The 15,567-nt window shown below is 30.8% G+C and overlaps 2 protein-coding genes across 3 annotated transcripts; both read right to left on the bottom strand.

The window, feature by feature from the left end:
* Positions 1–4,464: 4,464 nt before the first annotated feature.
* LOC127264945 (protein SIEVE ELEMENT OCCLUSION B-like) lies at positions 4,465–11,067 on the bottom strand. 2 transcript variants are annotated; one of them, XM_051294553.1, is made up of 7 exons: positions 10,874–11,067; positions 10,628–10,738; positions 8,893–9,323; positions 8,209–8,306; positions 7,981–8,123; positions 6,568–7,044; positions 4,465–5,395 (listed from the first exon to the last, which is right to left on the bottom strand). In XM_051294553.1, exons 1-7 carry the CDS (start codon positions 11,033–11,035, stop codon positions 4,769–4,771), a joined length of 2,049 nt encoding a protein of 682 aa, XP_051150510.1. In that variant the 5' UTR covers positions 11,036–11,067; the 3' UTR covers positions 4,465–4,768. The 2 variants fall into 2 exon arrangements, with proteins under 2 accessions (XP_051150510.1, XP_051150511.1); XM_051294554.1 differs by lacking the exon at positions 10,628–10,738.
* Positions 11,068–11,947: 880 nt separating this feature from the next.
* Positions 11,948–13,902, bottom strand: LOC127264960 (UPF0481 protein At3g47200-like). Its single transcript, XM_051294574.1, has 2 exons — positions 13,336–13,902; positions 11,948–12,888 (listed from the first exon to the last, which is right to left on the bottom strand). Exons 1-2 carry the CDS (start codon positions 13,897–13,899, stop codon positions 12,127–12,129), a joined length of 1,326 nt encoding a protein of 441 aa, XP_051150531.1. The 5' UTR covers positions 13,900–13,902; the 3' UTR covers positions 11,948–12,126.
* Between the last annotated feature and the right edge of the window lie 1,665 nt (positions 13,903–15,567).

Below are 15,567 nucleotides of genomic sequence, written 5' to 3'. Positions count from 1 at the left end.
ATATTTACACAATTTAATAAGTATGAGAAAAATAGTGTGAAGTAAATTTAATGAAATATATCACGTGCCCAAAATACACAATAAATACTTCCTAAATTCTCCAAAAAATAAATTTTCATCTGCATTTGGAAAAATAATAGAGATTTTCTTTAAATATTAAAAATATTGATTGAAATGTTATCATTTTGTTTTTGGTTAAAATAAAATTCAACCCAAGTTTGTTTGGAATGGTGTATTAATATTGGCAATGTTAATGCATATTTTCTATATAATAGTTATATAATTCCTTTTTTATTTTTTTCAGTCTTATTTTAACTTTTTTTTGTTTAGTATTTTAAGTTTGGTATTTTGTGAGAAAATATATTTTTATTTAAAATAGCAATGATTACACAAGAAATACAGTAATCAAATTTATAAAAATGAAATATAAGATAGACATTCATTAAGGGTGTGTTCGGTTACAAAATCTTACTATTCATTTCATTTTTTCCCCCCAAAAACATCAAATCAAACACCTATTTTTCATTTTTTTATATTATACTAAAAATAAATTTTACATTCAAAACATCACATCAACACCTATTTATATCACATCATACAACTATTCAAATTCAAAATTTTTACTATTCAAATCCCAACTCAAAATCCAAACCCCCAAACAAACACACCCTAAAAGTGTGTTTCTTTGGCAAACTTATCGAGATTTTTACTATTTATCAATTTTTCTTTTCGAAAAATATTAAATTAAATGCATATTTTTGTTTCTATATTATACAAAATATTAATTTTACATTCAAAATATTATATCAACACATATTTATATCAAACAATACAATTATTCTAATTCAAAAAGTTTACTATTCAAATATCAAACAAACACACCCTAAATGAAATAAAATACGGTTATAATTCCACAAAAAATAATAATTTTTGGACATAAAAAATAAGCCCGAAATAACTCAGCACTAGCATTAACCGGGCCGTGTCTGGGCCGATCCATGTCGGCTTGTACCTCACCTAGCCCGGCCCGATTTATATTGTTATTATTCTTTTTATTAATACATGCAAAAAAAAATGCTTAATGACTAACTAAATAAATCTTCAATAATTAACTATTATTAAAATTATATACTACTTTGGTCCTTAATTCATAAATACAATTACAATGTCACTACAAAAAAATAGAATATTTGTAATAGAATTCCGTTCCTAAAATTCACGTTGCTAACGTAATTTCATCTCTAATTTCGTCTCTAATATCATTAGTAATAGAAAAAGTAAATTTAGGAACGAAAAAATCTCGTTATAAAATTGATAATTTCTTGTAGTGTGTGCATTTTAAATATATTTTATATTCTCTACGTAAACTTACAAAATATACATATTTTTATTTTGAATTGTTCAATTACAAAATAATTATTTTGAAGATCTCATATTTTTTTTACAAATACATTTACTTTAACATCACATAATTACTTTTATACAAAAAAACAAAGACAAAGTTATCCTTATACTACTTTTTAACTATTAATTTATAATTAAAATACTACTCACTTCATATGTCTCAGACATTCTGCAACATTTATAAAATAAAAAATAATTGAATATATTTAATATCTACCCCACATAACTAAAATACATATACACTTTTATCTCTCAGCATGTCAACTTAATTTTCAAATTATTATATTTAATACTCTCCCGTCCCAAGCAACGTACAATATTTGCTTTGGACACTAGCTTTTAGGTGGATAATATTAAGTAAGATAATTTAGAAATTAGGTGATATGATGGAGAGATAAATATATATATTTATTGAGGTAATGTGATGGGATAAAGTGTGGGGTAGAGATTAAATATAGTTTAATTATTTCATATTTTGGAAATGTGGCAAGTGTTTAAGACATACCAAAATAAAATAAAATATTGCAGGCTGTTTGGGACGGAGGAAATACTATTTATCTAAATTTACGTGCTGAAAATAAATATTGCACTATATTTGAGACATAGAGTATTATTTTTTAAAATTTTGCATAAAAAATAAATATTTACTTATAAATGAGACCGATGTAATATTTGTTAAATAGAATGTGCAAGTATATAAATATTAAAATATTGTTGAATTGTAAACCTTATATCTTAAAAAAAATACTCCTTTTGCTTCACATACTTTGCAATATATTTTATTTTGATTTGTTCCATACACTTTACAATTTTTTTAAAATCGAAAATAATTAACTATACTTCTCTTTCTCATTACATAACTCAAATAATAATAAATATATATTTCTCTCTCGTCAGATTACCTTATTCCCAATCTAATGTATTTAATATTATTATCCACCTAAATTTTGTACAGCAAATCAAATATTGCACTATGGGACGAATAAAATAATATATCAAAAAGAATGAATATGTATTTTTAGATAAATAATTATTAAATATGATATATTATAAAGTAAACGAAGGTTGAATATGTATATATTTAATTAAGAGATTAAATTATAATTTTAAAAATATATAAACAAAGCATCAGTGGTGATTTATTTGGTATTGTAATAGATTATTTTAGAAAATATAAAAAAATAAAATAAAAATTGTGGTATGGTGAAAATAGTAAAAATTGGTGGTTTAGTTGACTTGATGGCACGTGACAGGGGGCATGCATATCCCTATGAATCCGGCGTTTAAGGTTTTAATTTCACTGCCATTACCAATGTTTATGTCCCTGCTTTGAATATTAATTATATAATCCTTATATGTTGTCCATATATATTTTTGAAATTTTTAGAACTATTTATCAATAATATATTTTTGAAATTTTTAGAACTATTTATCAATAATAATATTCTTTTTAAAGAAAATATTATAAGATGATAAATACTATTTTGGGATGGAAATAAGTGCTACTTCAATAAATTCTCGTACACTTATTCAAATGGATCAACTTCCGAAGCGTAGTTATATCACAGTTATAACACCGACTTGTCAATGAAATAAATGAAAGGATTTCAAGCAATAAATGACAAGTTATTTGTTTAGCCGGTTCGGATATAAACCATCCTACATCCGGGGATACCAATCCAGGAGATGTTCATTAATCAGTGCTAATTAATAACAAAAACACCCAAACCTCCACCAAACCAAACTACAAATTAATTACCTAGGAAATTTCCCCCCACAGGTATAAGTTGTTACAAACGCGTATTAACAACTAACACATAGCTGGGCTGCACGGAGTTCGAATGTTCCCCTGATCGGAACTCCGACCTTCCTTCGATCACCAAACTTCTCCGGCAGGATAATGAAGTAAATCACTCACTTAATGCATGGAGGTGGGAAAGGAAGTGGTTGAGAGGATAAACACAATAATTCTCTTACTACACTCTCACAAATCACACTACTACACCTTCCCACAAATCTCAAACAATGTTAAAAACACACACAACAACCATGAAATGACATGCAATAAATTCCCTTCGATCCAACCAAGGAATGATGTTGTATCAAATCAGTTCTGATCACAAAAGGACAAATGCGAGATGTCCATTTTGTCTTTGAACAGCCACCAAACTTGAAGGGACAAAGGGGCTGCTTGATTGGACTCCACCAGGAAGTCCAGAGTTGCTGTTTTCGTAAACCAATGACCACAACAGCAAAAAGTGGTTTTGTCACTATGCCAAAAATAGATGTTTAAGTTTGAGATTAACTTAACATACTATTTTCGTCCGGCTCTAAATGTTCCATTTATTTTTTGTGAATTGATATTTGAATATTAATTATTATATCAAAACGTAGTATAAGTTAAGAAAAAACATATAAAAATACTTCACTTAGTGTCTTATAATACTAATAAAATGACATTTGTACAAAAAATTATACAAATATAAGGATATTTTTAATGTTAAGTACAATGACGCAAAATGTGATTCTTAGATGCGGACGTAGGGAGTAATATATAAATTATGTTAATACTCCCTTCGTCCCAGTTAAATTATCTTATTTAGCTTAAGCACTGAGTTTTAAGTATTATGTAATTAATAAATAACTAAGAAGTATGATTTAGTAAAAATAATTATATATTATGATTAATATGATTAAATATTTTAATTAAAATAAAAAATTATAAATGATGAATTTTAAAATGTGGTTTAAGTGTATAGTTATATTTTTTTTAAAAAAATAACAAATTGTATAGGACTAACAAAAATAGAAATATAAGACAAATTAAGTGAGAAGATGAGAATATAATATATTCAACTATTTATTCTTACTTTCACATACAGAACCTTGGTACTTTGCGGTTCTTTGCTTGACATAGATGCCTTTCTTACTTAGGTTAAGTTAAGCTCGTACCGTAAGTTGTTGGGTTAAGTGCCACAACAAGCGCAACCCTCGTATTTAGTTGCCATCAACACATGGATTAATATCACATAATATATGAATAAAATACAGGTAGCAAATATGATATTTTTATATTAATATAATACAAATACAACACATAGTCTCACACAATAAAAACATACAACACATGATACAACAACACAAGAATTATATCAATACAAGTCCCGTAAGGAATGGACTTGTAGCGTAAGGGGTGAACTTGTAACCGTGAGGTCATGGGTTTAAACTCCGACGCCTCTAGGTCCATCTGCTACACATGATTCGCCTAGTGTGAACAAATCACTGTAACGCTTCATTTTTCCGACAAATAAGACCACGCAACAAAACATGGTAAATACCAAGAGCGATCGAAACCTCGGCGAGCTCAATCGTTACAACAACGGAACATGTAATATGTCTCCATATCCTTACCGCAGTCGGCGCAGACGAAGCGGTCAGGCATGTTGTCGTTCACTAGCATTATAAGGCGATTGCAGTGCTCGGCCTCGGTGGCGCGCACCATCTCGTCGAGCACCCGTACAAAATTCTCCGGTTGTCGATCCACTTTGCGCTTTAGCTCCTCGCGCTTATCGAATATGGACAAAAGCTTCATTACATTCCCCTTTGCCGTCTCGTTGTTTCCCCGGCTAAAAACTGCCCATCCGGTCTCGCTGTCCTTAAAGGACAGCATGTCGTTAAGATGCTGCAAGATTTCGTCGCCTTCAACGCTGATTTTCTTTCGGTATTGCCACATGCTCCGTAGCCTCTCCCAAAAGTACCAAATGTAGTCGTAGCATTCCTCCGGCGGGAAGATGTGGCTGAGCATCTCCCTCGACACGAGGTGGTAGAGGTACCGGACATTGCCTCGCCTACCTTCGTTTAATTTTCCCACGAAGAGCATTTCGATGGGAACTTGTAGCTCCTGCGCCGTGGTTTTTGTTGCTGCCGTGAACTCGCGGATTTGGTCAATGTCTTCTCCGCCGTATATGCATACGACCTTGTTGTCTTTGATCTATGAAAGCCATCGAAATCGTTATTGTTGTGACGGATTAGGGTTAATGATGGAATAACAAACAAAAGACGTAAAGAAGACACAAATTTATGTGGTTCACTAACAACGTGTTGGCTACGTCTACAGACAAAAACGAAGAACCTATTATTAATGATGACAATGTTACGTATCTCTAAGTCTATTCAAATAAATTAAAAGAATATATAAGACGTGCTCAACCCAATATGAACTCAAATGCCCAACACTATATACAATTGGGCCGGGGCCACTCCGTTCCACCGGACCCAAGCAAGGGGGGCTTCGCCCCTTTGATCCCCGACTTGCTGATTGGGCAGCGAGACTCCCATAAAAACTCAGCGAAGTGACAAATTAGATTCAAGGCATATCTAACAGTTAAATTATCACATCAAACATGTATTCACTTTTTCATCTTCTACTATTTTAAAAATAAGTTAGATTATCAACATGCCTCTTAAGCTATTAAATAAGAAAAAGAAATTCTTTATGAAAAACAACCTTTTAGGATTAAACTTTTGAGTTCTAATTTTGGTCCATTGTTATTTATTATGTCAAAACCATTAAATCAAACTCTTATTTTGTTTTTATTTAATATTAATACAAAAATTAAAATTTCATTCATAATATTTGTCTATTTATATTACATCAAATACTATTTTAATTTAAATACTTATTATTCTCAAACTCCGAATCTAAATTAAAAAATCTTAAATAAACACTCTTAACTACTTTACATACTATTAAAACCATACTTTTATTCACAATTTCCTTCTTACTTGTTTGGTCTATATATTATTATTTTTACATTTTATATATACAATAACTTTAAAAAAAATAGTTTAAATCAAATAATTATTTTCTCTTATCGACATCAATAACTTTAGACTATTCTAAAAATAATAAAAAAAATCCAAACCCCAAACTCCGAACATCCTCTAAAATATATCTAGACGGAGCCTTTAACTTTCCGAAACACTTATTCTATTTATCGGACTCAAGAATTTGATACTCTTCAACACAATCTTTTATTATGTTCAATCTCAACAACAAAGGGTTGTTAGTCTTGAAGTAATTGCCTAAAAACTCATAGTTCATATTCTAAAATATCGATCGATTAAAAATACGTGCAAATTAAGAGAGTCGAATATAAATACCCATTCGGGAATGCGCGGATGGAGGGAATCCACCAATAGTTCAAGACTCCATTGGTTGCTTTCGGCCCAAAGCACTTTTTCTCGGTCGATAGTCAATGGGAAGGCTTTAGTACCCCAAATCCATAACATAGGTAAAGCATTTAAATTCAATATCTTGCCTTGAGGGTTCAGAACAACCACTTTAGCCGTGTTTTCGAAGTTCCATAACTCTCTAATGTAACTTATGACAGCCTGATCGATCAACGAAGGGTGATCTACTGAATACCAAGGCATTTGGTCGCGTAACTCCTTAAAACCTTGCTCGTCGGCTAGTGACATATTTTTTTGCACTATTGGTAGCCAGACTATCTTGAACTCGATCGCCATGCGGTTTGTTTGGTCAAAAATTTTTCGAAGAAAATTTAGCTGTTCTGGTGGAAGCTCCAGTTCCGAAATCAGCAGCATCACATTTTTGAACTTCAACTCATTAAGATGTGCCTGCGATTATTATACATAACACATTATGTGTGTGTATATATATATATTTAGATATATCTTGTTGGATTCTTGCGATTATATCTGTTATTCAAGTGGAATATCTTATTTTCAAACTGGAGTTGAATTTTTATCTACTACTACTATTTTATAAAAGTCATTTTAGCGTGAAAGACTTGTCCCAGTTTTAGTATATTGACGCTCCTTTCTCATTACAATTTTAATTGGTACCAAAAGCTGTCCTAATATACTAAAAGAGAATAGTTACTGTGATGAATTTTCAAATCAGAACAAATAAAATACACAAATAGCACGTATTTTTATGTCACCCAACATATGCCGAGTGATATAAAAGCATGCACTATTTGTTTATACTTAACAACGTGTGATGTATAAAAGTATTTCATGTTAAAATTAATTGTTGGATGTGATGTGTGAGATTGTATCATGTGTTGTTAGTTCATGCATTGTATTTGTATTATGTTAATGTAAATGATATTTTGCTTGTAGTAATATTGTGTATTGTTTATTAGTATACGATGTGATGTCAGCATGGTGCAAACGCCTATACAAAAATTAGCACCAATTTTTTTTTTTTTTTTTTTTTTTTTATAGAGAAGTGATCGAACTGAACTCAAGTTCTTTAAAATACATAATGAGCTTGAATTCGATTGAAATCTTCTTGGATTGATCGAGTTTATGCTTTATTCATTTTATAATAGCAAAAAATTTAAAATTGATAAGAGTATTAAAAACACAATCTTGTCACATTATTGAGCCTTATCTACCTTCTTCAGCTAAGCCTATTCGACGCAATAATCTTTTGAGTTCGATCTATTATTTATGATTAATGAGCCAAGTTTTTGAAGAATTAGATTTGCACAACAATTCTAATAATGAGCATGTGAATGAACTAATTGAGAATGGCAAAGAACATACATTTGTTTTTTTCGAACCATCATAGAGTGACGGTCGATCTTCTTTGGACCGAATCAATACTTGGAGTATGTCCAAATTGACGACACAAGGCGACAGCATTCTTTCCTGCACTTTGCGATACGCTTCCCTTGCTTCGTCCCTCTCTACACCATAATCATACTTATAAACTACTTCATTATTTCTGATTACTATATATGAATTTGTCGAATTAATCAGCCCGTGGCTTACCAATTAATTCCCTACAAATTGAAAGCTCGTTCTTGAACTGTCCTAATGATTCCATGTTAGGAGCCACGGCTGTAAGAATCTCCTTGTCTGAGCTAGGCCTGTTAGAAAGAGGCAAAGAAAAGGCGCGATTATGAAATGAAATTAAGTCGAAACATTTAGTAAAAAGAGAAAGTTAAATTATATAACTCTGGTGTTTTTAGTAACAATACATAAAATAAGGATTTTATTGATTCCGTTGAAACCCCATTATGTTGAATTAAAGTTTGTACAAAATACTTTTTAAGTTAATTGTAAATACATATCTAAATGCAAGTTATATACAAATAAAAGAATCAAAATATTTAAAATAGTCTTTTTATATAAAATAAACAACTAATAACTCCTTTATTTTTCTAAATTTTTGTAAAACTCTGACAGTTTGTCTCCAAAATAGACTATTTTATATAAAAGTTTATTTATTTATATTAAAAATAGACTATTTAATATATTTACCTTTTTTATTTTTATAAAATTTAGAATTTTTCATTTATAATAAAACACCAGTTCTGGATGAAGATGTACGATCTTTAATTTAACACGAGGATTTTATGCAATAAATAAAATATAAAATATTTTATATATTTTTACTAAAATACAATCAAGTGTTATATAATTTATTAAAAAAAAAAAAAAGAAAGAACATACATGCTGCCAAAGGGGTCAAGGAGCGCCGAAGCACAGGTGAGGAGGCTTGATATGATCCAATATGCGGCTTGAGGAGCAGTATCCTTTAACCTCGTGACCTTTTGTGCGTGATATTTTGTCGATAGTTCTTCCACCTCAATAATACAATCTGCCGCGATCACTAGCTCGCTCAAAAGCTCGGTGATCATGAGTAACTTGTTATATAGTTTGTTGCCTTCGGTGGTCACTTGAGAAAAATCCATGAGATCGGTGAGGCCTTTGGCGAGCTGATACTCGGTGTTAAGGTGCTCGACTAGACAAATCTCACCATAGTTGATAGTGAAAGCGGCCAAAGCTATGACAACCTTAGCACTCCATGAGTACTTCGAGAGTGACTCAAGGAGGCTCATTGTCACAAAATGCCCTCCTCCATCGACACATTTGCTAATTATCTATCACATTCGGGTGTGACGGATTAGGGGTGTGTTCTTTTGTGTTCTTCTATTTTTATTTTGGTGCTTCAAAATTTTCGAGATGAAAATAATTATTTGATTTGATATATTGTATAATATTGGACATTTAATATAATATATTTTGTAAGAAAATAAAAATTGAATAGTAAAAAAATAATAATTTTGACCAATTGATTTTAATATATGTATACATATATATTTAATGGTCTTAAGATTCAACTTTAACTTTAATTTCTTCTTCTTCTTCTTCTTCTTCTTTTTTTTTTTTTTTTTTTTTTTTTTTTTAATGATGTGGAACCTGCAGCTGCTGTTTTTTGAGCGTGCTCTGAGTAAATTCCGATCGAACATAGCTTATTATAAATTAGATTTGACAAAACAAGTTATACTAAACGAATTATATGTGACCGATAAGACCTGAAAGAAAAATCTCCGGACATCTATGCGAAGATGTCTAGGAAATCCCTTGCTTTTATAAGATACGAGAAATATATTTTTATTAGAAATAGTGTCTAAGATCGTAAAAAATTGAAAACAGACACTATACATTGGTTTTCAATTCATTGATCACTACAATGATCTATTGAACTATTTATAAAATGTTGACATATATATAGATATATATTTTTAATATCTTTCTATCCGTCAAAATTATGCAGTTTTACATATATACGGATATTAAATAATAATAATATTATTAAAATATTATGAAATATTCATGAAATATTTTTAGTGAAAAGTGAAAGTATGATTTAACTGTAGCCAAAATAATTATTATTCGTTGAAGTAGATATAGTAAAATTGTAAATGAAGAATTTTTATTTATTTATTATTATAAATAAATTATGAATAAGTTTAGTAAATAATAAAAAATGATATAATTTTGACTAAAAAATAAGTAAGTATATGAATCAAAAGATTAGTTTGTACCTTGATGACAAGATCAAAATTGTGAATTTTTGTCTTATAAGATCAAAATACATTAATTCAAAATGACATGATGAAATTGATAATCAAACACGTACAATTTATTTTATTTTATTTTTGATCAAACTTCCAAAAAATAAAAATAAAAATAGAAAATTCCATAAGTGTACACAGGCTTGTTTACTTGGAATTTTTTTAACAAGTTGAATATAATATTTTGTAAAAGTAAATAATAAATATTTATAAAAAAGTTTGAGGATTTCATATTAAAAAATTTCTTTTTAACAAAAAATCTCAAAAGTAAACAAAGTAACCAAAAAGTAAATTATAAAAAGAAAAAAAAAATGTGAACATGATACCTCTAAGTAAATCTCATTAATCCGATTCACTATAGCTCCTAAGATCTGTGCATCTTCTTCCAAAGAATCGTTCCTGATTTTATCTCCTTCAATATTACTTCTCTGAGGTTCCTGGATTCATTCCATTAATGTTTACTTATAATATAATCTTTATATTGTAATTCACGGCACGAAGATATAATCATTCACATGTCGAAGAAAAAAAGGCTAATTAAAGAGGATTGTAATAAGATACATAATAAGTACCGAATTAGATTTTCTTGTGATGCTGATGATATGCTTGACCACAGAAATAATCAGCTTCACGTTGAAAGTTTCTTTCCCATCGAAGGCATGACGAGCAAGAATTTGTGAAGTGAGTGCACTTTCATCGGCAGAAATGAATTGGCCGTCTTGGCTTGTCATCATGATATAGCATGTGAGCACGCACACAAATTAGAAAATATTACTCGCTCCGATGAATCTATTATTATATGTTGTTTCTTGTCGCTATTTATATCATTTGGCATTGTTGGTTACAACATTTGTGTTCTTTAAGGAACAAGGAATAAGATTTTAATGGAGTAAAGTAAATAAAGTAGTAGTGAATGTAGCCTTTGCTTCGATTGTAGGTTTTAACATTTATTCTATTTATTTTAGGGTCTATTGATGAGAAAATGTAATCCTACACTCATGGAAAGAAAATGCAAAATTTATCGTTTAGATAAGAGATTTAGAATTTCAAAAATAGTGAAAAAATCAGTGTTAGGTTAATAGTATCAAAAGTTTTAAAAAATATGTATATAAATAGAAGTTTAGACTTTAGAGGTTTATTCAGTTCACCATGCCTATGTAAACAAGATAATTAGATAGACTTAGGGTGTGTTTGTTTGAAGGATTTTGGTGGATTTCCACTATTCATCCAATTTTTTCCCCCCAAAAACATCAAATCAAACACCTATTTTTCATTTTTTATATTATACTAAAAATCAATTTTACATTCAAAACATCACATCAAACCCTATTTATATCACATCATACAACTATTCAAATTCAAAATTTTTACTATTCAAATTCCAACTCAAAATCCAAACCCCCAAACAAACACACCCTAAATATATGTGTGCAAACAATATATCTATCACCACCACTTTAGTTACTACGCTGATTAGGTCAAATCAACATATTTATGAAGAAAGTTGCGCATATTCAATAACACATCTTAATATAATATATAGCACATATTTTAATATCATATTATATAATTACATGTAGCACAATATATTCCGATTTCAGCATAATAAACAAATTATATAACAAAGCACAATGTATAAACCACTCAACATATATTAATACAATGTAGTATAATACAATATATTGTGATTTTAATACAATAAACATATTATACAACATAGCAGATAGCGACTTATTCAATAATGATGTCGTAATAAATAAATAAATGATGTCTGTTATTCAAGTTTAAACTTTTAAATGAGATAGTCATTTAACAAATGAGTCGATCAATTCCCTTTCGGCTTGTAGGCGAGGATCGAAAACAACGTTTGAGTTATAGTAAGGATAAATATGAGGGCGCTGTTGAGAGGATCCCACCTGAACTCATTGTAAGTCTTCAAGCTGCACGCGCGCAAGGCCGGCCCTGTCGACCTGCAATAACGGCTCATCTCCCGCACCTGCTGCTCGAAGTAGAAGTCCGTCGCGCTCACATAAGCCGACATCTCATTGAACAAAGAAACCAGGCTGCTAACATCGTTGTTCCTCGATACCAGGATCTTCGCCTCCAGCAGCACCCGGACATCCTCGACATTGTCGATCAGGGTGTCCATGAGCACCACGTAGGACGTGAAGATCCTGGAATTCGGGCACGAGTACATCTCGAAGACCAGAAGGTTCCAGAACATTGTCTGGGTGGATTCCTGGACAACCAGCTGTGGGATTCGGAGCTTCCCGGTACTGTTCTTGAATTCCACCATCGCCAGGCCGTTGCCGCAATCCGATGCCTCCAGGGTTATGCCGTGCATTTTGAGAATCGACGCGCTATTCGCCTCCATGATGCTGCTGCTGCGTTTCTCGACGCCATGGCCGACGTTGCTCGAAGCAGGCGCGACGGGAATGTTGTGATGAGTAGTAGGGATTTTGGTGAAGAACAGGGCATCTAGGACAAGTTCGAGGAGGTGCCGGGGTTTGGTTCGAAGATCTTTTGGCTTTGGAATGTTGAAAAATCCCAGGGCTAATTTTATTAGCCCCTCTGTCGTGTTGTTACCCTTTAGAAAACACAAATTGTTTAGATAAACAATTTTTGTAGCTTTAACACTCTTTATTAGTATCTTTTGACAAAATTGCTCATAACCATTGTATTTCGAAACTTAGCAACTTTTAAAAGTACATGTGAGATTTACGCCTAATTTCGAAACTGCAAGGGAGCTATAAAAAATTTTGCCGTATTTTTTTTTTAGAAAAATATCTAATCAATATATTAACGGTTTCATTTAACAAAATATCGAATCAAATATCTAATATTTTATTATTTTCAAATTTTTTTAAGAACCTCTGAAAACTCTTATCTAAACAAAATTTAGAAATATCACATCAATCTATTATTATCACCTCATTTTTTTTAAATTTAGAAATTTTAAAAAGAAAAACACAAAAAGAACACACAATACTCAAATATCACAATCTCAAGCAAATTATCGCTAAAATTTGATTACCGAGTTACTTTTCTCGAGCAGATTTGCGAGAGTTTTGAGAACTGAGAAAGGCAGCTGGTTCTCAATCTTGAGGAGGTCTTGTTGCAAGGTAACTAAAGGTACTTTTTCCTTACTCCCATGAACCATATCCTTACCAAGATCTCGATGGCGAAACAGCTCCATAATGAAGCAGCCGTCCAGTAGCATTATCTGCCCAAGCATAAAATCACTCATATCATGGTCCAAATCTCCATAGCATTCCCTAATTTGTTGTTGCATGCCGAGGATGACCCCCACGAGCTCCTTCTTCGAAGATCCTTTCTTTTTGAGTCGATCTATGAAGTCTTTCAAGCACCATTTCTTGAACTCCTTCGCCGGTTCTTCCTCCATCTTGTAGTATAAAGGGCCTATGGATATCGATATTGGCTCGTAGATTTTTGCATGGCCATTGAGAAATTCTTTAGGAACTTTGCGTATGAAGGGCTGTTCTAACGGCAGCTCAAGAATTTCGATCTTTTCTTCGATGAATTTAAGCAGCTCGATCGAGGGGTCAATTCGTGCGGATTTCTCCTTTTGCTCCATCATATTTAAAACAAATATATATATATATATATATATATAAACAAGAAAAAAATACTATGAAGAACTACACCAAAATATTGTTCATCAAATTTTTCACATATATTTATATATTCTTTTTGAGAGAGATTATTGTAAGTACTTTTTCCAAAGTTAATATATTAATGAGCTTAGTCGGGGTCGTGTTAGTATTTGTATTATTATTTAATTTATTGAAGAGGTTGAGATTTCCGTGACAGAAAAGTATAAAGGAAAAATTCCAAGAATTAGGATCATGCTTTATCATAATAGATACAATTTCTGGGAGTGATAGTTAAGCAAAGTAGAGTTCTTCTGAACTCCAAAGCAAGAATTTTGTCTTGAGCCAATGACTTTCTGATTGAATTTTATTAATGAAAAATAGATTTCAAATGTAATGTCTCAAATTAAAAAAAAAATAAACTATTTTTTTTTAGTCCGGTATATAACCCTTTTGTCATTTTATAATTTTAAATGTACCGTGTATGAAAATAGTATCGTAAGTACAAATGTTTCATTAAAATGGTCCTTTGGTGTCGGACTCGCCATGCCTGACCCACTGTTACTGATGTGGCGGCGCTGACATGTCATCGCCACATCAATGCCATACCAGCGACACGTGAAAATTTTTATATATATTTTTTTTATTTTACAAAATGTCTAAACTGTTTTTTTAGTCTCATGTTTGACCTTGGATCATGTTTGAAAATAGTCACGCAGAGTAAATAATTTTCGCTAAAATAGTACTCCAACGTGTCAATGACGTAGCGAGTACGTCCGACACCGGAGGACAATTTTAGCGATTTTTTTTTTTTTTTTTTTTTCTTGTGGGACTGTTTTTAGATGGAGTCCATTTAAAAGTCATCAAATGACAAAGGAGTCAGATATGATAATAAAAAAAATAGTTTACCCATTGAATGTAAATTTTTTACTCCGGGTAGGTGAAAGTTTTTTTGTTTAAAAATTTTTGACAATAATAAAAATTGGAAAAATTGTTCCATGTATTGAATTAGTTTTATAACTAAAAAATTTTGGTAGAAATAATCCTCAAATATTGTCCATGTGTCACCCACAAGATCTCTGGCGTACCACGACAGCAACTTTGGCCCCTGGGGGCCATTTCTACAATTTTTCTTTTTAATTGTGGACTAATCCGATACAGAGTCAAGTTATGATTTTAAAAAGATAAATGCATTATGTAAGAGATTTATAAAATAGTTGTTTTTTTTTAAAAAATATTAGATATCTGATACAATATTTCATGAAAATATAAATATTTAATGCGGTATCTTTGTCACATTAATTAATAACATCAGAAGTTTCAAAAGTATATACACTTAAATGCAGTCTTCATTTTTTTTTATAAGAAAAATATACTCCCTCTGTTCCGTAACTAGATATTCATTTGTTTTTTTCATGTAGTTTTAGAATTATTAGTATTATATTAAGATGTAATAGGAATAAAGTAGAAATGACTAAAATAATTTTATTAGTGTATGTATTACATTTATATAATATATTATAATGTGTAAGAGTATTTGTAATGTTAGATAGATAGTACAGTTTCAAGAAATAGATACTTTGTTATGGGACGGATTAAAATGAAAAAATGAATACTTTGTTATGGTACAGAAGGAGTATATGCTATACTGCAAA

This window comes from Andrographis paniculata, unplaced genomic scaffold, assembly GCF_009805555.1.
Source record: "Andrographis paniculata isolate CXL003 unplaced genomic scaffold, ASM980555v1 Contig71END, whole genome shotgun sequence".
NCBI classification, from domain to species: Eukaryota; Viridiplantae; Streptophyta; class Magnoliopsida; order Lamiales; family Acanthaceae; genus Andrographis; species Andrographis paniculata.
The sequence above is the reverse complement of the archived record's forward strand: the minus strand, read 5'-3'. Positions and strand labels throughout refer to the sequence as shown.

Bases quoted from the DNA above. Each gene is read 5' to 3' on its own strand.
- LOC127264945 (XM_051294553.1), bottom strand. From the start codon at position 11,035: ATGATGACAAGCCAAGACGGCCAATTCATTTCTGCCGATGAAAGTGCA. The intron at 8,307-8,892 runs GTATGTTCTTTC...TCTTTCTAACAG, and splicing joins CTTGACCCCTTTGGCAGCAT to GCCTAGCTCAGACAAGGAGA. The intron at 5,396-6,567 runs GTATTTATATTC...TGGCTTTCATAG, and splicing joins ATCCGCGCATTCCCGAATGG to ATCAAAGACAACAAGGTCGT.
- LOC127264960 (XM_051294574.1), bottom strand. From the start codon at position 13,899: ATGATGGAGCAAAAGGAGAAATCCGCACGAATTGACCCCTCGATCGAG. The intron at 12,889-13,335 runs GTAATCAAATTT...TGTTTTCTAAAG, and splicing joins TGCTCGAGAAAAGTAACTCG to GGTAACAACACGACAGAGGG.